The sequence below is a fragment of the Salmo salar genome, chromosome 01 (genome assembly GCF_965601325.2).
Source record: "Salmo salar chromosome 01, fSalSal1, whole genome shotgun sequence".
NCBI lineage: Eukaryota > Metazoa > Chordata > Actinopteri > Salmoniformes > Salmonidae > Salmo > Salmo salar.
The window spans coordinates 72,212,670-72,239,851 of NC_138291.1; the positions used below are offsets into that span (position 1 = coordinate 72,212,670).

The following is a 27,182-nucleotide window of genomic DNA, read 5'->3' on the forward strand; positions in this document are numbered from 1 at the left end:
TCTGATTATTCAAGTATACAAACATTAGAGATTCAATGAAAATGTTTATGAGGAAATATAAGGGCTCTATTCAATCTGTATTGGGAAAGTTCAACATCACAGCGTGATTTAAAATTAAAGGCAATGTTCCCGTGTTAGCGGGGTCTGTATTCACGGTAAACGCTGTATACAGTGACTTCGGAAAGTATTCAGACCCCTTGACTTTTTCCACAGTTAAGTTACAGCCTTATTCTAAAATTGATTAAATAAATACAAATTGTCAGCAATCTACACACATACCCCATAATGACAAAGCGAAAACAGGTTTATATATACACTGCTCAAAAAAATAAAGGGAACACTTAAACACATCCTAGATCTGAATGAATGAAATAATCTTATTAAATACTTTTTTCTTTACATAGTTGAATGTGCTGACAACAAAATCACACAAAAATAATCAATGGAAATCCAATTTATCAACCCATGGAGGTCTGGATTTGGAGTCACACTCAAAATTAAAGTGGAAAACCACACTACAGGCTGATCCAACTTTGATGTAATGTCCTTAAAACAAGTCAAAATGAGGCTCAGTAGTGTGTGTGGCCTCCACGTGCCTGTATGACCTCCCTACAACGCCTGGGCATGCTCCTGATGAGGTGGCGGATGGTCTCCTGAGGGATCTCCTCCCAGACCTGGACTAAAGCATCCTCCAACTCCTGGACAGTCTGTGGTGCAACGTGGCGTTGGTGGATGGAGCGAGACATGATGTCCCAGATGTGCTCAATTGGATTCAGGTCTGGGGAACGGGCGGGCCAGTCCATAGCATCAATGCCTTCCTCTTGCAGGAACTGCTGACACACTCCAGCCACATGAGGTCTAACATTGTCTTGCATTAGGAGGAACCCAGGGCCAACCGCACCAGCATATGGTCTCACAAGGGGTCTGAGGATCTCATCTCGATACCTAATGGCAGTCAGGCTACCTCTGGCAAGCACATGGAGAGCTGTGCGGCCCCCCAAAGAAATGCCACCCCACACCATGACTGACCCACTGCCAAACCGGTCATGCTGGAGGATGTTGCAGGCAGCAGAACGTTCTCCACGGAGTCTCCAGAGTCTGTCACGTCTGTCACGTCTGTCACGTGCTCAGTGTGAACCTGCTTTCATCTGTGAAGAGCACAGGGCGCCAGTGGCAAATTGCCAATCTTGGTGTTCTCTGGCAAATGCCAAACGTCCTGCACGGTGTTGGGCTGTAAGCACAACCCCCACCTGTGGACGTCGGGCCCTCATACCACCCTCATGGAGTCTGTTTCTGACTGTTTGAGCAGACACATGCACATTTGTGGTCTGCTGGAGGTCATTTTGCAGGGCTCTGGCAGTGCTTCTCCTGCTCCTCCTTGCACAAAGGCGGAGGTAGCGGTCCTGCTGCTGGGTTGTTGCCCTCCTACGGCCTCCTCCACGTCTCCTGATGTACTGACCTGTCTCCTGGTAGCGCCTCCATGCTCTGGACACTACGCTGACAGACACAGCAAACCTTCTTGCCACAGCTCGCATTGATGTGCCATCCTGGATGAGCTGCACTACCTGAGCCACTTGTGTGGGTTGTAGACTCCGTCTCATGCTACCACTAGAGTGAAAGCACCGCCAGCATTCAAAAGTGACCAAAACATCAGCCAGGAAGCATAGGAACTGAGAAGTGGTCTGTGGTCACCACCTGCTGAACCACTCCTTTATTGGGGGTGTCTTGCTTATTGCCTATAATTTCCACCTGTTGTCTATTCCATTTGCACAACAGCATGTGAAATTTATTGTCAATCAGTGTTGCTTCCTAAGTGGACAGTTTGATTTCACAGAAGTGTGATTGACTTGGAGTTACATTGTGTTGTTTAAGTGTTCCCTTTATTTTTTTGAGCAGTATATATACACACATACAAAAATTTAAAAAACGTATTTACATAAGCATTCAGACCCTTTGCTATGAGACTCGAAATTGAGCTTAGGTGCATCCTATTTCCATTGATAATCCTTGAGATGTTTCTACAACTTGATTGGAGTCCACCTGTGGTAAATTCAATTGATTGGACATGATTTAGAAAGGCACACACCTGTCTATATAATGTCCCACAGTTGACAGTGCATGTCAGAGCAAAAACCAAGCCATGTGGTCCAAGGAATTGTCCCCAGAGCCCCGAGACAGGCTTGTGTCGAGGCACGGATATGAGGAAGGGTACCAAAACATTTCTGCAGCATTGAAGGTCCCCAAGAACACAGTGGCCTCCATCATTCTTAAATGGAAGAAGTTTGGAACCACCAATACTCTTCCTAGAGCTGGCCGCCCGACCAAATTAAGCAATCGGGGGAGAAGGGCGTTGGTAGGGTGGTGACCAAGAACATGATGGAGATCCTCTGTGGAGATGGAAGAAACTTCCAGAAGGACAACCATCTCTGCAGCACTCCACCAACCAGGCCTTTACGGTAGAGTGGCCAGACGGAAGCCACTCCTCAGTAAAAGGCACATGACAGCACACTTGGAGTTTGCCAAAAGGCACCTAAAGACTCTCAGACCATGAGAAACAAGAATCTCTGGTCTGACGAAACCAAGATTGAACTCTTTAGCCTGAATGACTGGGAGACTAGTCAGGATCGAGGCAAAGATGAATGGAGAAAAGTACAGAGAGATCCTTAATGAAAACCTTCTCCAGAGCATTCAGGACCTCAGACTGGGGCGAAGGTTCCAACAGGACAACGACCCTAAGCACACAGCCAAGACAACGCAGGAGTGGTTTCGGGACAAGTCTCTGAATGTCCTTGAGTGGCCCAGCCAGAGCCCGGACTTGAACCCGATCGAACATCTCTGGAGAGACCTAAAAATAGCTGTGCTGCAACACTCCACATTCAACCTGACAGAGCTTGAGAGGATCTAGAGCTTCAACAAAGTACTGAGTAAAGGGTTTGAATACTTATTTCAGGTCTTTTTTTGGTAATTTTTGTTATTAACAAAAAATTCTAAAAACCTGTTTTTGCTTTGTCACTACGGAGTATTGTGTGTAGATTGATGAGAGAAAAAAACAATTGAATCAATTTTAGAATAAAGACTGTAACCTAACAAAATGTGAAAAAAGTCAAGGGGCCTGAATACTTTCCGAAGGCACTGTATGTCGGCTCAATCTTAAATGACCTTTACATTTCTATTGCGCAATATGCAACGCTTAAGCTATACAAATTGAATAGAGCCCCTAGTCTTGAACGTGTAATAAGTTGCGTAAGACACATTACATATCAAAATCAACACACATTCTATATCTGAGCAATCAAACCAAGTCCGATATCAGTATCTTTAAGTACTCTCTGCTTGTAAATCAATCAAATTGACATCCGGTGCATCAAATCAATAAAGCTTGAGAATTGAGAGGCAAAAAAATACAAAGGAGACATGTTTTAATCACAGTATGAAGAAGCATCAAAATGTTTAATTGTAACTTTACATAATATGCCCATAATTAACAAAATAATGAGGTGAGCTGCTCTTCATTCATACAAATTTCAACAGATCTGTGTAAAATACATGTAGTTCACCTGACCGGAAAACATCAGATTTATCACATTTCTACATTTCTTATGTACATTTAAAAGTGTGATCATTTATTAGGGTTTGTTTACAATGATTTACAAGACAAAGCGTGACACAGAACATAGGATGCTTCGGATAAAAGTGTAAACACAACAAACTTCAAAGTCATACAGAGAAAACAAACAGCCCAAATGCCAAAAATATGCATGCATTCTTCCTTCCTCCCTTCCTTGAAGAAATCCCAGGTAGAGAGTGGGAAAGGAAACATATGTAACATTTTGGAACTGAGAATGGTATAGGCTGAATAGAGTTGCAGGATCCAAGCTGAGTTAGTGTGTAACACAAATTAATCGACCTGGATATTGAGGTTAAATTAATCCTTTGGTTTTTGTCTTATTAACATACTGTACAAGAAAACATTAGAACTAAGTACAATTTGTTAGAAGTTGCCTTTTATGACTGTATGCCCTTGTCATTCCCTTAGAAACACAATCATACACAATCACAATAAAATATGGCAAAATAAAAAAGGAGTAGCAATTAAAATATTATTTTATATTCTAAATCTATACTTAAATAAATCAAGGAGTCTTGATATGTATAAAGTATATGTGTTGACAGATACTGAGAAATATGTTGAAACATCTTCACATACAGTCAGGTCCAAAATTATTGGCACCCTTGATAAAGATGAGCAGAAAAAACAAATACTGAGCTATATTTTATGCTAAAAAAATGTTTTACTTCCATTATTTTACACTAATACAATTGCCCAGACAAAGAGATTTAGTTTAACAAGTAATATATATATATATGAAAAATCTGAAAAAATAGAACTGTGGCCATGCACACCAGTGGTAGATTTGGCGTTGAAAGAAGGATGCATACGCAGAAAATAACCCCATACCCACTGTAAAATAAGGTGGATTTTTGATGTTATGGGGCTATTTTGCTTCCACTGGTCCTCAGGCCCTTGTTAAGTATGGCATAATAAACTTTACCCAGTACCAGGACATTTTAGCCAAAAACCTGGTTGCCTCTGCCATGAGGCTGAAACTTGGCTCTAACTGGGTCTTCCAGCAAGACAATAACCCGAAGTACACATCAAAATCCACAAAGAAAATGGTTAATTGACCACAAAATTAACATTTTGCAATGGTCATTTGTCTCAGGAAATCTGTGGTCGAACACCTATGGTTTGAATTGAAAAGGGCAGCCCATTAGGATCTGGAAAGATTCTGTATGGAGGAATGGTCTAAGATCCCTCCCAATGTGTTCTTCAATCTCATATTATCCTTGCAAGGTGAAGTATTGTGTGTATTCCCGCTAGGACTACCCATATGAAAATGTATGCACACACGACTAAGTAACTTTGGCATTTATTATTTTGATTATTATTATAATAGGTATTGAAAGGTTTTCAAAACAGAGTGCCAATAATTTTGACCCCTATCTTTTGAGAATGTTTTTCATTACTTAAACTCTTTCTCTGAGCATTTGTATTAGTATAAAATCATATAATTTTCCTTTTTTTATACATACAATATAGCTCAGTATTATGTATTATTGATTTTATACAGTATTTTTTGCTCATCTTTATCAAGGGTGCTAATAATTTTGGACCTGACTGTATATGACACATGGAGAAGACATGCATTTAAATGCCATTCTAAATGTTATGCCATTGCTCTTTGACAATGAAGTTAAACATAACAAACACAGGCATGTTTCAATACTGATATACCAGTTTTCTTCCTTTTTTCCCGCTGTTCTTTGCATCTGACTTCTTTATTAGCCCATGACATGCTGTACTGCTGGTAGGCTAAGTCATGGGAGGAATCCTCAGCACAGGATACATTACCTCAGAGTGAGGCAACCATATAGTCAAGTCACAAGCTATTCTATCTAGAACCATAGGCTGCTCTGTTCATTTAGTCTGGATTGAACTTGGGCAGACCATACATTAAAATAAAACATAAAGGAGCTTTTATCTTTGTATCAAAATGAGCACACATCTCACCAGCAAGAGGCCCTTGGCATTGTTCTTTCAGACTCACGTCACATGACATTCAAACTTCCAGTGCCGACCTGCTCTTCCTGAACTCTTAAGGAGATGTATTCACAGGGAGGAAGTGCAGACTACAAACTTCCTGGCAGAGAGCCAATGGGACGTCCAGAACCCTCCAGCTGGGCTGGGCAGAGATCCAACCAGAGAGCAGACAAGTCACTCTGGAAAAAAAAACATTACAGGGCGTGGAGATGAGGCACACTTTGCTTGCTGACACTCAACGTCTCAATAAAGGGATTCTGTTATCACCAGGTTCACTTCAGCACGCCGTGTTGTTGAGAGACTGATAAAAATAGAGCAAGAACTCGTCATAAAACAGAAGCGTTCGCGGTCCTTTCAGGTGCATTCCGGCTCCCCTTTTGGTCAGGCGGTTCAAACACAGGTCCCCTGATGTGTTACTGCGTGCAGTTTGCGGTTCTTCAGGCCATGGTACTTATCTTTGAAGTCTCCAGGTTTCTGCTGCGAGGTGTCAATCAGGGCACTGGCGATGGCAATGCCTACAGGGAGAAACACATGGGGAAGGTGAGCTTCAAAGAAGACACTCAGCAGTGTGGCAAAGTAAAACACAGCAGACAGTAATTAGCTCACTGCCTCCCGCCCGCTTAAACCCATTCCCAACTCCCAGAAACGCTTCCCAAACTCTTGCCCAAGCCCTCACATATCAGAGTTCAGCAGGAGGCGAGGGACTACATGTCACTGAAGCATAGCTCTATACCTCTCTAGGCTGCTATGGGCTGTTCTTTTTCTCAAAACAACAATCTGATGGTCTGCTATTTTCTCCACAATGCAAAAAAAAAGCAGAGAATACAATGACACCAGATGCTTACTGTAGTTAATATGGATTTTCAGTATGGCTTGCCCTCTGTACAGCGGTAGGCTTGACTAGTATACTCATTAGGACAAGAAGTAAATCTCCTAATATGCAGCCCAAAAAACTAAAGAGAAAAACAAGGAAAAACTCTACATGTTTAAGCGTTTCACACACCAGTGATGCCTGGGTTTTTGCAGAGGGAAAGCTGATGTCTAATGAAATCAAATTTGTATTTGTCACATGCGCCGAATATAACAGGTGTAGTAGACCTTACAGTGAAATGCTTACTTACAATGATATGTGTGTGTGAGTGCGCGCAGTGTGCCTATGCATGTGTGTGGTCAAGCCACAGTGCGCCTTAGGTAGGCATGGCAACAATCGCCTCAGTGTTCAATCCCGCCGCCATGGACTAGAGGCCAACCCTCAGCACCGATTACAGAACAAGATGTCTGAGTTAGAGAGGAATAGAGAGAGGGACAAAGTGGGGGTGGAGGAGAGAAAAGAGCCTGGGCTGACACTCTTAGTCTACAGCCTGACGTGTCTGGTCAGTGGAGCCAGTCCTGTCAGCCCTTTCACTCCAAATCACAACCAGATCCTTTTCAACACCGTTACCTGACACTTTTTCTATAGCAATCACTATACGTAACACTGCAGCTAATATGTCTGACCTTGACATCCAAAGCCATCACTACTATTGGATAGAAACCACCAAGTAACTCTTGAAAGAAACTTTCCACACTTGAAAGTAACACTTTGTTTTACTGTAAATGAAAGCTTTTCAAAGAAAACTTTTTCATGAAATGTTTTTAGTTATCGTTATAGATGCCAATTTGGTGACTCAACCAAAGATGAAAGCTTACAACAGCGGTTCCCAAACTCGGTCCTGGGTCCCACCCTGGGTGCACGTTTTGGTTTTTGCCATAGCACTACACAGCTGATTCAAATAATCTACTAATCATCAAGGTTTGGCTATTTGAATCAGCTGTGTAGTGATAAGGCAAAAACCAAAACATGCCCCCCTTGGGATCCCCAGGCTGAGTTTGGGAAATGCTGGCTTACAACCAAATAGCTTATTTTTCATGATTGCTAATTAAAGCCAATGCCTTCTGGATAACCAGAGATATGCATCTCAAATCAAATGAATTGGACAACATAATGAAATCAGGATACAGGTGAGCGGAGGTGAAGGGCGCTCCCTGCTAATGCAACCTACTAAGGGAATTGTTTTGTCAGGTGAGGTTGCTGGATCACTAACCCTGATGTACAAAGTGGTTTGGAACAGGAAGGGCTTTTCTAGCACTAGGGACCCCTAATACATATCATTTTCAATCAAACAGGAATGGGACATAATACTATGATACTAAGATCTGACCAGGGTTTCAGTGAAGAGAAATACAGTAAAAAGGCCAGGTCTTTCTTGAATGTGTTTATTTTTTATAAAGGTTAAATAAAACTAAAACTAAATACGAAGAACAAACGCATTATTCTGATGGCAACTTGTAATGAAATATAATAGAATTAGTGTCATCTGCATGGCAATAAAGGAGCAGAGTTACAGTTATCACTTTCTAACACAGATTACAGCTGCTTGACTTTCAGGTTTAGCTTTCAGTATTTCTGCTGACCAGGCAGGATTTCTCCATGAGCTACTGTTGGTTCCCCATTATTCAAATAGCGTCATTAAGAGTGAGAATCCTTGTTAAAACCTTGTCCTAGTTTGATACACTACATGACTAAAAGTATTTGGACATCTGCTTGTCAAACATCTCATTCCAAAATAATGGGCATTCATATGGAGTTGGTCCCCCCCTTTGCTGCTATAACAGCCTCCACTGTTCTGGGAAGGCTTTCCACTAGATGTTGGAACATTGCTGCAGGGACTTTCTTCCATTCAGCAACAAGAACATTAGTGAGGTCATGCACTGATGTTGGGTGATTAGGCCTTGCTCACAGTTGGCATTCCAATTCATCCCAAAAGTGTTCAATGGGGTTGAGGTCAGGGCTCTGTGCAGGCCACCGATCATGACAAACCATTGCTCTATGGACCTAGCTTTGTGCACGGGGGCATTGTCATTCTGAAACAGGAAATGGCTTTCCCCAAACTGTTGCCACAAAGTTGGATGCACAGAATCATCTAGAATGTCAATGTATGCTGTAGCGTCAAGATTTACCTTCACTGGAACTAAGGGGCCTAGCCCGAACTATGAAAAACAGCCCCAGACCATTATTCCTCCTCCACTTAACTTTACAGTTGGCACCATGTATTGGGGAAGGTAGTGTTCTCCTGGCATCTGCCAAACCCAGATTCAGTTATTGTGCTGACATTGCTTCTAGAAGCACTTTGGAACCCGGTAGTGAGTGTTGCAAGCGCTACGCGCTTCAGCACTCGGAGGTCCCGTTCTGTGAGCTTGTGTGGCCTTCGACTTTGCGGCTGAGCTGTTGTTGCTCCTAGACATTTCCACTTCACAATAACAGCACTTACAGTTGACCGGGGCAGCTCTAGAGGGGCAGAAATTTGACAAACTGACTTGTTGGAATCCTATAACGTTGCCATATTAAACGTCACTGAACTCTTCAGTAAGGCCATTCTACTGCCAATGCTTGTCTATGGAGATTGCATGGCTGTGTGCTCGATTTTATACACCTGTCAGAAACGTGTGTGGCTTAAATTGCCGAATCTACTAATTTGAAGGGGCGTCCACATACACTACATACGAAAGTATCTTCACCTGACAATGTGGTTGACAATGTTGACCAGATGTGCAAGCCTCATCTCAAAGTCAGTTCTTTTTGTAACTGAATTGAATGCATACTCTGTTTCTAAATCTGTTAAATACAGATTATTAACAGTCTTTTAAATCCTCATCAACCAAACTGGCAGGACAGATATTATCTGAGACTAGGAGCGAATGAAAGAGTCACATAAGAGGATCTACTCTGGGTCAATAACCTCTGCTTCCCACTTGGTTCTCATATCACTGTCAACAAGCTCTCCACTCACAACTGCACAGGGGGAACAGTAGGAGACAAGATGACGTCTCTGATACCCTCAGAATAACTGGACAACACTGTAGTCCAGCCCAGCCTGCACTGTAGGTCAGAGAGAGAAAGAGAGCCCTGAGTCTGGATGTGAATAGACACTATGCCTGGAAACAGAACACCTTACACTAGCATACCCTTACATTCCCAATAATGGCGACATAAAAGGAAAAGGGATTAAGAAAAAAAGAGCAATTATATCTTTATTTTGTATGCGTTATCTTTCCTCGACACACTCAGCAGCGCATGTTAGTTTAACGAGCTTAGAAAAAGCCAAGGCCACCGGACCACGAGGCTGTGATGGGAAACAGGGCGTCATGGTGGCAGCACGGCAGAGAGAGATAGAGAGATGGTCAGGAGAGCAGAAAAGGAGAGATAACTGGGACCCTGATTGTGTTTTTCCTACATTTTCCATCGCTTGCTTGGGAAACTTCAAGAAAATGATAAACCAATGCCACATTGAACTGAGACTGGGAGACTTACAGTGCCTAGTGAAAGTTTACGCACCCCTTGCACAGTCTTCAAATTCTATTGCCTTAAAATGAAATCTAAAAAGGAATTACAGTAGATTTTTTCGACTACAGATCTACACCGAACATTTTCCTAATTAATAAAAAATAAAAAATAACAAAAATGTCTTGATTGTGTATGTTTTCACACCCCAGAGTTATTACCTGGTGGAAGCACCTTTGGGAGCCATTACAGCTGTGAATCATTTTGTATAAGATTCTACCAACTTTGCACAACTCTTATGGCAACATACTGTATATCTATTGCTTTTGTCAAAATTACTCAAGCTCAGTTAATGTGAATGGAAATCATTGATGGGCAGCAATATTCAAACCTTCAAAAATTTAAGTCAGGACTGAGACTGGACCGGAAGGAACATTCACAACTCTTGGAAAGCCATTCTGGTGTGTTTTTGTCAGTAATGTGTGCAATTTACCCTCTGAAAAATGTAACTACATATATCCCACGGTAAGATTTACAGAAGACTGTGGGTTTTTTGAGCCTGACAAATTCTCCTGTCCCTGCCGATGACAAGCATACCCATAACATGATGCTGCCACCACAATACTTGAAAATACAGAGGGTTTCACTCTGTGTTGTATTGAATTTGACTCAAACTTGCAGTTTTAATTTAGGCCAAAAAGTTAATTTCTTTGCTGTGTTGTCTTGCAGTATTACTTAATGGCCTTGTTGCAAACAGAATGGAGGATTTGGAGTGGATTTTTTAACACAAGCTTCCTTTTCACTTTGTCATACAGACCAGTAATGTGGAGTGAAATCAATGTTGGTGACCCTCTGGGTATTGTCAGGTGGCACCATCATGTAATGGCAACACACTATCACCCATTATTGTGAAATAGACACATTACTTATTCAAAATTTGTGACAGGCACATAAAAAGTAAATTTTTTCATGTCCACCACACGATTTTCTTCCTAACGCATTTGTGTCAAGTAGAAGATTTTCTTCATAAAGAATTAAAATGTGTTGTACAGTGAGGGAAAAAAGTATTTGATCCCCTGCTGATTTTGTATGTTTGCCGACTGACAAAGAAATTATCAGTCTATAATGTTAATGGTAGGTTTATTTGAACAGTGAGAGACAGAATAACAACAAAAAAATCCTGAAAAACGCATGTCAAAAATGTTATAAATTGATTTGCATTTTAATGAGGGAAATAAACACCAGCTTACATATAAAATATTTTGGCTTATGGAAAATATATTTCACAGCAGTTTAGATGATACAATGCAGGGGACTTGCTTCTTTTTCCACATAAACTGAAATTAGGTAAACTATTAGAATTTTTGTAACCAGGAAATGGCGGAGCTATTTCTGCATAGTGCACCTTTAAACAATTTTGACAATAACAATGTTGCCCTAAAAGTTGTGCAACGTTGGTAGAATCTTATACAAAACGAGTCTCAGCTGTAAATGCTGCCAAAGGTGCTTCCAGCGAGTATTAACTCTGGGGTGTGAAGACATATGCAATCAACACATCTTAATTTTTTTTGTTATTCATTTAGAAAATGTTCTATACTATTTCTTTCACTGAAAATGTGGAGTAGGTTGTGTAGATCTGTAGGTTTGGCAGATTACATTTTAAGGCAGCAAAATGTGAAGACTGTGCAATGGGTGTGTAGACTTTCACTAGCGACTAGCTTTACAGGCACCTTGGCTAAATGCAAGTCGCTGGGCAACGAGGGCACCACCACAGACCGCACTCACTCAACAGATCTCTCCTTCTCTATTTATCTCCCTCTCCATATGTCCTTCTCTCTCTCTCTATTACTCTCTCTGTCATGGCAGGTCCACCTCTCCTCCTGAATAGGCAGATTATTGTTGATGAGAATAGGATTGCTGTGTTTGTATGGAGACTATGTTTAAACTCCTAAGAACATGCTGGTATCTGGCAGGGAGATGGTTTTCTTTCCTGTGCTGACATAGTAAGTCTGTCTGAGAAGCCTGACTTTTAAAAGTACACACCCTTTCTCAGCCATTTTAGAATGTTGAAACCAACTTCCCTATATTCAGGGGAAGTTCCTCACTAAGCAGCTAGTCCCAGTAGGTTGGAAGGAAGAGTAAGCAGATTAATACAATAGCCCCCCCACTCAACTATTGGACTGAAGGAATACATTAGGCTTGGTTAGATCCACCGCTCCCCTGACTTAGACAGATTTAGTAGTGTGTTTGTGTTGGGAGATGGGCAATGATAGACTCCAGAGTGGAGGGATTTGGTGCTTCTTCTGGTCTCCTCGGCAGAGCACTGTAAAGCCAGTGACACACAGGGGGCTTAGAGAAGTTGACTGCTTCACCAGCTTGTAATCTCTACACACAGACATGCCTGGGGAGAGGAGTGTATGTGTGTGTGTGTGTGTACGTACACGTGTGCGTTCGGCATGTTTGTGGGTATGTGTGTGTATGTGCAGGCAGATTGTCTATACCAGACAACAATAAATACAACTAAAACTTCTACTACTTGTAGAGGATGGAGTTGAAATGTGACATTTCCTCCACGGTGTTATGTATGGATATGGTTGGTATGGAACTCCTCTGAGTAACTTTTCCTATGAAGATGAGCCCTTTATCCACCTGTGCTATCCTGGGAGCCTCAGCTCTGCTGATCTCAGCATTACAGAACAATGTGTTTGAGCTCTGTACCAGACAGGACTGTGCACTGCTCTACCCAGCATACAAACCCCAGGCTCGCAACATCCAGGCACTTTAATCCCAAAATCGGAGAAACCGTCAGGATCCTAAGAGGCGGATTAATATGGCGCAGGTGTCGCGATAACGCAGGATTCTGAGTTTTTCACGCAGAAAAGGAAAAATAAAACCCAGAAAAAATTACTTACTGCGATTTGTAAACGCAGATTTAAAATTATTCTTATTGTAAATTCTGCTCGGTTCAGTCAGGGTTCGCACCAGATCATGAATGTAAAAGGACTAATTTTATGCTTCAGTTGCACTTCTCCACTTCTATAAAATATTTTTGCTCTAGTCATTGGATCACCAGACAGCGCTCTGACTGACGTGCAGACTTCTTTTCTCCGTGTACTTTCCCCAGGTGTAGTTTCTTTCCGGCAGCAAGTTAAATTGAAAGATTAACTTCAAGCAAAACATTAGGAAATGTAGCTGGCTACATTTTTTCTATGATAAGCCTTAGAAATATGATGGTCATGCATTGTTTTTGCCAAAATACCTTGCTTTTTCATTGTAAGCTGATTTACATGTGTGGCTGCAACCAACTGTTGTCATCTGATGAAAATGATTTCCTGATGAATATGTTGCACTAATGTTTTCGGTGTGAAGAAAAACTATAGTTGCATGCCCCTTATCACTCTATTGAAGCAAAAAAACACTGTTGACTTTCAATATAAAACGCAGGTGAAATGTTTTAAACACAGATTTTTTGATGGTCTTCGTTTTGTAAACGCAGATTTCTGAAAGCTAATGCTAGCACTGCTATAGAGTTCTGAACCACCACAAATGTAGCGAGGAGGGAGGCTGTCACTTTCTTTCAAAGATTTGAATTCAGGTTCTCAAATCAAAGTTGATCAAATCAAAATCAAAGTTTATTGGTCGCGTACACAGTTTAGCAGACGTTATATCGGGTGCAGTGAAATGCTTATAAAATGGTCGCACCACACCGACACCGCTGTGAAGGCGGCGCAACAGCACCTCTACAACCTCAGGCGGCTGAAGAAATTTGGCATGGCCCCAAAGACCCTCACGAACTTCTATAGATGCACAATTGAGAGCATTCTGTCGGGCTGTATCACCGCCAGGTACGGCAACTGCACCGCCCTCAGCTGAATGAGCGATCAGCTCAACGCATCACCGAGGGCACGCTGCCTGCGCTCCAGGACACTTACAGCACTCAGTGTCAAAGGAAGGCCAAGACGATCAGCAATGACCTCAGCCACCTGAGTCACGGTCGGTTCACTCTGCTACCATCTCGCAGAAAGACACAGTACAGGTGCAAATCAAATCAAGGTTTATTGGTTGGGTACACAGACATTATTGCAGGTGCAGTGAAATGCTAGCTCTAACAGTGCAGTAATAATAACTAGCAAAGAAAACGCCACACACATCCTCCAAAAACTAAAATGAAAGAAATTGAGAAATATCAGAACGAGTTATGTCAGAATCTGTAATATAAAAATATACAGTGCATTCGGAAAGTATTCAGACCCCTTGACTCTTTCCACATTACAGTCTTATTCTAAACTGAATGAAATAGTTTCCCCCCTCATCAATCTACACACAATACCCCATAACGACAAAGCAAAAACAGGTTTTTAGAAATATTAGCAAAAGCTTTATGAATTAAACTGAAATATCACATTTACACAAGTATTCAGACCCTTTACTCAGTATTTTGTTGAAGCACCTTTGGCAGTGACTACAGCCTTGAGTCTTTTTGGGTATGATGCTTCAAGCTTGGCACACCTGTATTTAGGGAGTTTCTCCCATTCTTCTCTGTAGATCCTCTCAAGCTCTGTCAGGTTGGATGGGGAGCATCGCTGCACAGCTATTTTCAGGTCTCTCCAGAGATGTTTGATCGGGTTCAAGTCCAGGCTCTGGCTTGGCCACTGAAGGACATTCAGAGACTTGTCCCGAAGCCACTCCTGCATTCTCTTGGCTGTGTGCTTAGGGTCGTTGTCCTGTTGGAAGGTGAACCTTCACCCCAGTCTGAGGTCCTGAGCTCTCTGGAGCAGGTTTTCATCAAGGATCTCTCTGTACTTAGTTCCGTTTACCTTTTCCTCAATCCTGACTAGTCTCCCAGTCCCTGCCGCTGAAAACCATCTCCACAGCATGAGGCTGACACCACCATGCTGCACAGTAGGGATGGTATTGGCTAGGTGATGAGCGGTGCCAGGTTTCCTCCAGATGTGACGCTTGGCATCCAGGCCAAAGAGTTCATTCTTGGTTTCATCATACCAGAGAATCTTGTTTCTCATTGTCTGAGAGTCCTTTAGGTGCCTTTTGGCAAACCTCAAGTAAACTCCATATGTCTTTTACTGAGGAGTGGCTTCCATCTGGCCACCATACCATAACGGCCTGATTGGTTGAGTGCTGCAGAGATGGTTGTTCTTCTGGAAGGTTCTCCCATCTCCACAGAGAAACTCTGGGGCTCTGTAAGAGTGACCATCTGGCTCTTGGTCACCTCCCTGCCCAAGGCCCTTCTCCCCCGATTGCTCAGTTTGGCAGGGCTGCCAGCTCTAGGATGTCTTGGTGGTTCCAAAAGTCTTCCATTTAAGAATGATGGAAGCCACTGTGTACTTGGGGACCTTCAATGCTACAGAAATTGTTGGTACCCTTCCCCAGATCTTTGCCTTGACACAATCCTGTCTCGGAGCAGTACGGACAATTGCTTCAACCTTATGGCTTGGTTTTTGCTCTAACATGCACTGTCAACTGTGGGACTGGTGTGTGCCCTTCCAAATCATGTCCATGCAATTGATTTTACCACAGGTGGACACCAATCAAGTTGTAGAAACACCTCAATGATGATCAATGGAAACATGATGCACCTGAGCTCAATGTCGAGTCTCATAGCAAAGGGTCTACATTTATTTTTATATTTGCAAACATTTCTAAAAATCTGTTTCGCTTTGTTATTATGGGGTATTGTGTATAGATTAATGAGGGGGAAAAATGATTTAATCAATTTTAGAATAAGGGAAAATGTGGAAAAAGTCCAGGGGTCTGAATACTTTTCGAATGCACTGTATATAATGGTGTGTATAGACAGTATGGACGTATATGAATATAAATACTGATGAGCCATGACTAGAATACAGTATATACATATAAAGTGGGTAAAACAGTATGTAAACATTATTAAAGTGACTGGTGTTCAATAACTCTATGTACATATGGCAAAGCAGTTTCTAAGGTGCAGGGTAGAGTACCGGTTGGTAGCCAGGCTTGTAACAGTGACTAAGGTTCAGGGCAGGGTACTGGGCGGAGTCCGGCTAGTGGTGACTGTTTAACAGTCTGATGGCTTTGAGATAGAAGCTGTTTATCAGTCTGTTGGTCCCAGCTTTGATGCACCCGTACTGTCTCCTACTTCTAGATGCTAGCTGGGTGAACAGGCTGTCGCTCGAGTGGCTGAGGTCCTTGATTATCTTCTTGGCCTTCCTCTGACATCGGGTGCTGTAGATGTCCTAAAGGGCAGGCAGTGTGCCCCCGATGAAGCATTGGAATGACCGCACAACTCTCTGGAGAGCCCTGCGGTTGCAAACAGTGCATTGCCGTACCAGGCGGCGATACAGCCTGACAGGATTCTCTCAATGGTGCATTTGTAGAAGTTTGTGAGGGTGTTAGGTGCCAAGCTGAAATTCTTTAGCCTCCTGAGGTTGAAGAGGCACTGTTGCACCTTCTTCACTAAACTGTCTGTGTGAAGGGACCATTTGTGACCCGTTTCAAGAAACTAGGTGTATGTTCCACGTCACTACTTCACAGGAGAGGCATTTGATTATTAATAAAAAAAAATATCAAAATATGTTTTTGGGAAGAAATGCCTTCTGGAACATGTGAACTTTCATGTGCCTCAATAACATAATTGTATGCCATCTTTAACCTGTTAGGGCTAGGGGGCAGTATTTGCACGGCTGGATAAAAAAAATGTACCCGATTTAATCTGGTTACTAATCCTACCCAGTAACTAGAATATGCATATACTTATTATATATGGATAGAAAACACTCTAAAGTTTCTAAAACTGTTTGAATGGTGTCTGTGAGTATAACAGAACTCATTTGGCAGGCAAAACCCTGAGACATTTTCTGACAGGAAGTGGATACCTGATGTGTTGTATTACCTTTAAACCTATGCCATTGAAAAACACAGGGGCTGAGGAATATTTTGGCACTTCCTATTGCTTCCACTAGATGTCACCAGCCTTTACAAAGTGTTTTGAGTCTTCTGGAGGGAGATCTGACCGAACAAGAGCCATGGAACGATGATGGCCCATTAGACACCTGGCGCGCGAGTTCATGTTGGGTACCCTCGTTCCAATACGTTATAAAAGAGTATGCATTCGTCCACCTTGAATATTATTCATGTTCTGGTTAAAAAAGGCCCTAATGATTTATGCTATACAACGTTTGACATGTTTGAACGAACGTAAATATATTTTTTCCCCTCGTTCATGAAGTGAAGTCCGGCGGGCTTAGATCATGTGCTAACAAGACGGAGATTTTTGGACATAAATGATGAGCTTTTTTGAACAAAACTACATTCGTTATGGACCTGTGATACCTGGAAGTGACATCTGATGAAGAGAATCAAAGGTAATGGATTATTTACATAGTATTTTCGATTTTAGATCTCCCCAACATGACGACTAGTCTGTATCGCAACGCGTATTTTTCTGGGCGCAGTGCTCAGATTATTGCAAAGTGTGATTTCCCAGTAAGGTTATTTTTAAATCTGGCAAGTTGATTGCGTTCAAGAGATGTAAATCTATAATTCTTTAAATGACAATATAATATTTTACCAATGTTTTCTAATTTTAATTATTTAATTTGTGATGCTGACTTGACTGCCGGTTATTGGAGGGAAACGATTTCCTCAACATCAATGCCATAGTAAAACGCTGTTTTTGGATATAAATATGAACTTGATAGAACTAAAAATGCATGCATTGTCTAACATAATGTCCTAGGAGTGTCATCTGATGGAGATTGTAAAAGGTTAGTGCATCATTTTATCTGGTTTTATGGTTTTGGTGACCCTGTCTTTGAATTGACAAAACATTACACACAACTCTTGTAAATGTACTGTCCTAACATACTCTAAATTTATGCTTTCGCCGTAAAACCTTTTTGAAATCGTAAAACGTGGTTAGATTAAGGAGATGTTTATCTTTCAAAGGGTGTAAAATAGTTGTATGTTTGAAAAATTAGAATTTTGACATTTATTTGGATTCAAATTTGCCGCTCTTGAAATGCACCTGCTGTTGATGGAGTGCACCACGGGGGGGACGCTAGCGTCCCACCTAGCCCATAGAGGTTAAATATGAATAAAATTGTTAAATATTGAGCCTAGTTGGTTTAGCCACGGCAAATATAGGAACCTTCCGGCTAGCCATGATTGGCTAGGATAATGGATGGGTTGGACATGAGTTCGGATTGGTCTGCCATGTAGCATGCTTCTGTCTATAACATGAGCTGCTAAGTACGTGTGGATAAGCCTGTCTACTGCTGCTTTTTTTGAAAGATGTCACAAAGAACTGAAAAAGTATAACATTTCAGGTAAGACCCAAATGCAGACTGTGTTGAAGTAACAATGTTTATTACTGCAACAGGGGCAGGCAAGTGATAGGTCAAGGCAGGCAGGGGTCAATAATCAAGAGTGGTGGGGCAAAGGTACAGAACGGCAGTCAGGAACAGGGTCAGGTAGAGGTCGGTAATCCAGAGTAGGGGCAAAGGTAGAGGACGGCAGGCAGGCAGGCTCAGGGTCAGGCAGAGTAGTCAGGCAGGCGGGCTCAAAGTTGGGACAGGCAAGGGTCAAAACCAGGAGGGCGAGAAAGAGAGAGACTGGGGAAAAGCAGGAGCTGAGACAAAACGCTGGTTGACTTGACAAACTGGCAACAGACAGAGAACACAGGTATAAATACACAGGGGATAATGGGGAAGATGGGCGAGTGGAGACAATCACAAGAACATGTGAAACAGATGAGGCAGTGACAAAAAGTGTTGCTACCGCTTTCAACATTGGTGCCTTGAAGTTGATAGTGCTATCGACAAAGCTCAGTGGGAAAACATGGTGATGGACTACTTTCTAGAGGATGATTGTGCCATGCTGACTCTGAATTTATTTAACTAGGCAAGTCAGTTAAGAACAAATTCATATTTTCAATGATGGCCTAGGAACAGTGGGTTAACTGCCTAGTTCAGGGGCAGAACAACTAATTTTTACCTTATCAGCTCAGGGATTCGATCTTGGAACCTTTCGGTTACTAGTCCAATGCTCTAACCACTAGGCTACCTACCACTCCATGAATCAGACAATGAGGAACTCCCTGATTTAGATCAAAACATGTATCAAACCAGTCATTGTAGTGTCTTCTGATGACAATGGTGGGGAAGAAATGTTGTCGTTGTCATGGAAGAAGTTAACCAAGTTTTGAAATCAGTGGAATGCCCGGTGGAAGCAGAGAGATGATTGCCAAATTTGGAGAGTCCAAAAGAGAGAACTAAGAAAGAAGGCTGTTGTATTAAACACCTGTTTCCGGATTACATCTTCAAACTAAGGGCAACCATGGCATCCATGACAGAGGGAGAAGCGTTCATCCATGTACACGGGTAAGAGTTGCGACTCCACTTTGTTCCAGTACTGTCGTTTTGCCTCTTTGATTGCCTTACGGAGGTCATAGCTGGTCTGTTTGTACACGTCCATATTCCCAGTCACCTTGCCATGGTTAAATGCAGTGGTTTGCGCTTTCAGTTTTGCTCGATCGCTGCCATCTAGCCACGATTTTTGGTTTGGATAAATTCTAATCGTCACAGTGGCAACAACATCCTCTATGCCCTTCCTGATGAACCCAGTCACCGAGTCAGTGTATACGTCGATACTATTCTGCATCACAGCCAGGACCAAAAGATTGAAAAACAGCTTCTACCTCCAGGCCATCAGAGTGTTGAACAGCCATCACGCCATCTCCTGTAGTAAGTAGTACTCCTGTAATAAGTAATAGACAAAGAAGGACTCACTCATACACACCTCAAACACACAGACTCCGTACTCACATATACACTCACATACGCCCATACTCACAAACATACGCACACACACACAGCCAACGCTGATGTCCCATATACACTGAGTGTACAAAACATTAGGAACAGTTTTCTAATATTGAGTTGCACTTTCCCTTTTGCCCTCAGAACCTCCTCAATTCGTCGAAAGGTGTCGAAAGCATTCCATAGGGATGCTTGCCCATGTTCACTCCAATGCTTCCCACTGTTGTGCCAAGTTGGCTGGATGTCCTTTGGGTGGTGGACCATTCTTGATACATACAGGAAAATGTTGAGTGTGAAAAACCCAGCAGCTTTGCAGTTCTTAACACAAACCAGTGCACCTGGCACCTACTATCATACCCCATTCAAAGGCACCTGAATCTTTTGTTTCCCCACTCACCCTCTGAATGGCACACACACACAATCCATGTCTCAATTGTCTCAAGGCTTAAAAAGCCTTCTTTAACCTGTCTCATCCCCTTCAACTACACTGATTGAAGTGGATTTAACATGTGACATCAATAGCTTTCACCTATTCAGGTGTTCCTGTTTTGTACACTGAGTGTATATAGAGACATTAAACACTGGACTGTTTATTTTACACTGTCTTTCACACTGTGTATTCATATATAATATTCTTCATATAGCTTATTCTAATATACTGTATCTACTACTGTACATTGCATTTTTGTTACAATGTTTATACACACTGCGCATTAATGTACTGGATTCTTAATTATATACTAGATTACTGTATATACCGGATTCTTATTCATGTACCGTATTTTTCATATAGCTTATTGCATTTTTTTCATATAGTATATATATATATATATATATATATATATATATATATATATATATATATATAAATAAATAAATACAGGCGGTGTGTATAAACAGTGAAACAAAAATGCAATGTACTATATGAAAAATGTATACTAGATATATATATATATATTCGCCTGTATTTATATACTGGATTCTTGACATAGCTCACTGTAATATACAGTATCTACTGCTGTACGGATCATTCTTAGTACATCTTTTTGGTGTATATACACAGATTGCGTTTGGATTACTGATACAGTGTTATTTGGGCTGTTAACTAGATTCGTCCTGACATTCTTAAATTCTTGTTTTTTACTGTTATTTGTGTACTTGTTTGACATTTCTACTGCATTCTTAGGAGCTAGTAACACAAGCATTTCGCTACATCCACTATAACATCTGCTAAACTGTGTATGCGACCAATTAACTTTGATTTGATGTATAAAGTGCAGTTATGCACAAACACACACCCACACACACTTGCACACTTAGCATCTCTTCCTGACCAGTTTTCCCACATCAGATGGGTCAAGACAAATAGATATTTCCAGTTACCACCCCCAGTGTTCCATAAAGGGAAAGGGGGATACCTAGTCAGTTGTACAACTGAATGCATTCAACTGAAATGTGTCTTCCGCATTTAACCCAACCCCTCTGAATCAGAGAGGTGCGGGGGGCTGCCATAATCGACATCCACTTCTTCGGCGCCCGGGGAACAGTGGGTTAACTGCCTTGCTCAGGGGCAGAACGACAGATTTTTACCTTGTCAGCTCAGGGATTCTCTCTTTCTCTACCCGGTTTCACAGCACTGCTTCAGCACTTACTGCAGACTGACAGTTCTGTTTGTATAGTTCCATATATGATATGCATATAAAGTACTTAATCACCACAATATTACCAAATAAATCTGTCTGACCACCACAATACCAAACGAGCAATCAACACAACTTTACTTCATAACATTTTTCAATCAAGACACAGGTCAACAAACGTTTCACCCATCGGAGCATTTCTTGACAAATTGGACACAAATCTTCGCAAACTGACATCCAAAATGTCCGAATTTCTGCAGCAAAACCTTTTTGCCTGCAACTATCACAAAAAAGAACTGTGAAATCATGCAGGAACTGACATACTGCACAGTATGCATTTACCCAGCATTTGTAGCCAATACTGTAGCCTGTACTTACTGGCTGCACTTATCAACTCCTACTATTTGCCCAGTACCTGGTGGCTTTAAAGGCTCCTCTAAACGTAATGCAAGCAGCTTTTCCCAGTATGAGAACCTGATGCCTTGCAAAGTGCTTAATTTTTGCTGTCTTTTACAGGCTTCCTGCTGCAGTCACTTTTACACCTGCTCGTATTTCAGCTCATGTATTATACCTACACGATGAGCCGACAGCAGCCTCTCAGAAAGCCCTGGGCTTCAGGGGAAAAGGAAAAGGAGAGAAATAAAATAATTGAGAAAGCGTGAGAAAAAGGTAGAAAGAGAGAGGCGGAGGGAGAGGAAGAGTGAGTGAGAGAGGCAGAGAGAGAGAGAGAGAGAGAGAGATAACGTGTGGGTGCGTATATGAGTGACAGCGGGAAAGAGATATTTTGATGGCTGCTGACAGTGCTAAAAGTTCTAAAGCATTCCCGAGCTCATCTCTGTGACACTGGGTGCCATTCAAATGGTCATCTCCCTATTCATTTACCTACAGCACAGCGGCATATTTAGCACCTCTGAAATATCACATATCCTCTTAGGAGAAACATGAGCTCATCTGGCCTCTGCTGAAAAACCTATTGGAGGGAACAATCGATCCAACAGCCTGCTAATTCCTCCAGGTATAACATGGCTTTTTCGGTCTCTCTCAAAACAAAGCCCCTAATAGTTGATAGATCAGGTTTATCTGTGTCCATCCAAACACAGATGGTACACGGATTTCCAAATTGAACTGCCAGAAGTCGAGAAATAGACACTCTGGTAGATATTGGGTTCTAGTTGTGATAAAGGGGAGGTGGGGTTGGGATCTAACAGAGAGAGAGGATAGGTGAGGGAGGAAGGGGAGAAAGAGAGGTTGGGGGAGGAGAAGAGTCTCCACCTCTCAAATATGTCATGCTTCAGTTAGCATCTGTCTGGAGAGACTCTTGGGGTCTTGAACCAAGCAGATAGGGAGACAGAGAGAGAGATTTTCTAAATGAAACTTTTTATCTTTCTCTCTCTCTCTCACTCTTTCTTTTGTTTTATATCTCAAATAGGAGAGGAAAATAGTGGTATCTGAAGCATGTGGGTGCCTTTTAATAACCAAAGGGAGAAGGCCTGGTCTATAAGATAGACAGTGAGTGGAGATGAGACGGGTGCTTACCAGACTGGCCAGGTGGGGGTATTCCTGAAGGCAGTCTGGGCAGACACAAGAGGACGGTCAGTACGCCGGCCCTGCTCCCCCAACATGGCTCCACTGCTATAGGCTTGGGCACACCCTGCACAGAGAGGAAGGAAGGAGCATGTCAGTTATGTCAATCAATAAACACTCCCAAATCCCATCACAAAGTAGTACGTCAGATTTAGACACACCACGTTTTCCCACTGTTTCTATAAGAACATTGCAACGGTTGTGTTCCGCTAAAACTTTGCTTGTTTCACGCATAGACAAAACGCAAACAATATGGAAAATGTATTATATATGCATGGATCCAGTATGGAAACGAACAGCAGAATCCACCATGTACTACATCATTGACTGGACATCTATTTGAGTTAGGCTGGAAGTCCAGGGGATGGAGGACACAACCTCACCCTGCTCCAATCTCCCCCCAGATGAGGATCTCACACACGGGGGTGCAGGCTGACTGACAGCCCTTAGAGCTCTACCTGAAGCCAGAGTAATGAATATGGATGGATGGAGGGCACAGCAGGCGCAAGGGAGGTATTCTCCTCCGCTCCCCTAAGCCCTAGCCGCCACATCCATTCCACTCAGGCAAGTTGAGGGACAGACCCTGTACACACACTCATTCACATCCATAAAGCCATGCTCTCCTCACCAAGCAGCTCAGGACATGCCTCAAGATACCAGCCTCACTTTCTCCAAGGAGAGGGTGTCAAACATGCCCCTGTCAAGGAGGCAGGGTGTGTGTAAACAAACTGTACACCCCACATCCTTTGTCATTACTGCCACCAGAAGCATTCCAACATGGAGAGGCCAAAATTACAGCCATCCTACACTTTAGCAAATGTGTTCTTCTTTTTTCCACTCTCAAAGTACAACTCATCATCACTTACAACTGCTGTGTCAACCCTGTACCTAGACATTGTCAAAGGCAGTGAATTATTTTCCTGTAGTATGTCATTGGATGTTCAAACACACACAAAAACACAGACACGTAGAGACACAGCCTTTCAGCTTTAAGGCGCATTGATCCCTGCTGTGAGATGATTAAACAAAGCGATGAGACGTTGACGCTGTCACTTGATCGTCCTCCGCGGTGCCTTGCTGCTACGCACAGCTCTCAAACACAGAATAGAAACACAGCAGGGGGGCGTTCAGGAGGAAAATACAGAGGAAACAGGTGGCTCAAACAATGATGCTGAAGAGGAGTAGCAGGGGGAGATGCAGAAGTGATGCTAGGACAGCCTAGTCTAGAGCTAGAGTTGAGCTTGAGGGCCGCAGCTCTATTAAAACAAAGTCCATACGCTCCTGAAATGTCTTTGTTATAAGGTCTCTGTAGCACTGGGTGCTAGTTCCTGTCAGACGGAGCTCTACTCAGCTTGACCCAAGTACCACACCACAGGAGTCAGGTTGGTTGGACCGTGTTTACTCCTGGTGTCTGTTCTGGTCTGAGGAGGATCCGAGAGGAGACAGATGCGGTTGTTTACCGAAAAAAAGGGAAGAGGGCTTGACCTCTGGTCATCTAGATCAACGTCCAGTCGGCAGATGATAGCAGAGCAGCCTTCTCTTACATAGGCTGGGTTACAGTACCAGCACCCTACTATAATCTACTTTACACTACAAATGACACCCAGTTTCAGTTGGAACGCATCAAAGGTGTGTCAATATGGTGAAATGAAGGTGGATAGAGCATTCAGTCAGTACTTGAAGGGAGCCTTTCCTGTTTACAGTACTCTGCCACAAGTGCTTGTCTCCTTGGGTAGAGCTCCCTTAGAGAGTAGCCTGTACAGTCCAGCCACATATCTCTCCAGAAGCCTCACTTCAGCTGTGCCCGCCTTCCCTTGTTCTCCCCAGAGACATGGTGGCAATGCTGGGTGCTCTATCTGAGATGTACCATCCATCTACTGTACTGCTCTTATTTTCTGGTCTTCTTCCCTCTCCTCTGCTCCCCTCACTTATTTTGGGCTTTCACTCTTCCCTCTTTGCACTTACGTATACTCTCTGTTCTGCTCCAACCCTGTAGCTCTTCTCTCCTCTCTCACCTCCTCGATCACAGAAGTCATGGAGACCATTCTACAGGCACTTAAAATGAAATACATATGAAGTTTTCTTCACAAAAAATATTAAGTCAATTAAAGGTGAATGAGTGAGAGAGACAGAGAGAAAGAGAGAGCGAAAAAAAGAGAGACCAAGAGAGAGACAGAGAGAGAAAGGGAGAAAGAATGGCGCTTGATAGGAGTACAATGTGTGAGATCCCCTACCACCCAAGTGGTCTGTAATTAAGTCCAAACATAAAAACAATGAACAATTATCAAAATGGAAAGTACAAACCAGCAGTCACAGGGACAATGTAATAGCCCCAACAACGCAGTGCACAGTCTGAAAGAGTGCCAATCCATCGCGATTCCTCTTATTACACACACACCCATGCACGTAGACACACAGACACAGAAAGCCCACTAACACCACACTACCAAGCCTGCCGCCCCCTGCCCCTTCCCTTCCATAGGCCCCATTGCTAATAGGTTTAAGTGCTGAAGCATACAGCATAATTACAGGGTAGCGGCTCCCATGTTTGTTTTGTGTTTAGGGGCATTAAGAAACAAACAATCTGCCAGTTCTCTGAAAGAAGAAATAGGTTCACGTAAAGAGCCATCTCTGGTAGAACAGAGTGCAACACTGTGCCACATCCAGGAGGTTCTTATTAGAGTGCAACGGCCGCTAGCAACACTGCTACCAATTAAAAGAGCTGAGAAACACAACACAACAATTAGTGGCCATGATGATGTGTTTCCATTTGGAGCGTCAGAGAGAAACAGGTGCTAGACGAACCTGGCAGAACCTCGTAATTGAAGCTGTCTTACAGGGGTTTGGAACAAGCAGCTCATTTGAATGGCATTTCTGCAGGAGAAAATGTATCTGACATGTTCACATGTCAGTGTTACTAACATATGTTTGCCAAAAGTACAGAATAGTATATTTATATTCAACTCTGTGCACCCTGCAATCACTACAATATTATACATTAACTTTGCATTCATGAAATGGACAAATTCATGTAGCATGACTTAACGCCCTAGAGTCTGAGCCCTTTTTCTATATCTACTACCCTAACACATATAATTGTTTTAAGATAATAATAACATGGACCATTTAGCTAGCTATTTGATTTTGTAAAGCACCTTTTTTCCATGGAGAAAGGTCATGAAAGTATGTGACCTGGTGTGGGACTGGGTCCTTTGATCCTGACCGCTGAAAACACACACATTCGCTCAGGTGGGATATTTCCTCAAGGAAACGACTAGTTAATGGACCTGTCGCTCCTCATTTCCCCTCACACTGAGCGGCCACAACTGTTAGCCAGCATGCAATTACACACACACGCACAAGGCAACACAAACAAATATAAAAAGATTGTCATCACATCATTCAAAAAGTTACAGTGATATGCAACTAGGCACAGATATTTCTACAGTGTAGTTAAGAATGTACTGCTATCTCTAATAGGGCTTTCTCCGGTTGGAGAAGGAGGACAGAGGAAACCCTACTCTGGCTGTGTCTCATCTGTTTAAAAGGCATCTTTAACACTGATTTATCTTCCTGGGAGACAGCTTCAGAGGGCCGTACATCTCCCCGCAGCCGCACGGCCACACATATTTGTCCATTTAATTTCAATCCTCATTAATAGGTATTTTATTAAAATGACACCTTCAAGACGAGTGGCATTAAAGAGTGGAGGGCGTGGGGGAGTAAGTGATGAAGTTGTCCTGGACAGTAGTGTGCTACTTACAGCCCCCCCGGCTCCCCTCCTAAATTAATCAGCTTAAGTAGTAAGGACAAGGAAGTAGAGCAGAGAGAGAGAGAGAGAGAGTAGCAGGGCCAGGGTGAGGCTAAGGGTGAGACTCCTGGCAGCCATTTCGGACTAAAGAAAGATTGCTGAGCTGTACAGTAGAAAAGCTTTTACAAGCATGCAACACTAAAAGGAGATAACTTTAACTGTATTTCCTGACCTGAGGAGAATTTGAGAGACATTCAGCTCCATTTGTCTTTCATATCTGAAGCGGGGGAATGTTCAACTGGAAAGAGCCTGAGGGGGGGCTAACACTACATTCAACTTTGACATTATAAAGGACCGCGACAGACAAAGAATACCACATAGTAGTGCTAGTGTATAAAGGCACACCTTGACACTGTAGAAGAGGCGATCCACTGTCCCATTTCTGCCCATTATGTTTCTCTCTTCCCCTGAG

The 27,182-nt window shown here is 42.5% G+C and overlaps 1 protein-coding gene across 1 annotated transcript in view; it reads right to left on the reverse strand.

Moving 5' to 3' along the window:
- Positions 1-3,417: 3,417 nt before the first annotated feature.
- Positions 3,418-27,182, reverse strand: part of LOC106607945 (attractin-like protein 1) — a 358,398-nt gene continuing 334,633 nt past the window's right edge. Inside the window, exons 29-30 of the mRNA XM_014205458.3 lie at positions 22,912-23,026; positions 3,418-6,117 (exon numbers count right to left, since the gene is read on the reverse strand). Of these exons, the coding sequence (XP_014060933.1) occupies positions 5,993-6,117; positions 22,912-23,026 (240 nt within the window). The 3' untranslated portion in view covers positions 3,418-5,992. The remainder of the gene's footprint in view (positions 6,118-22,911; positions 23,027-27,182) is intronic.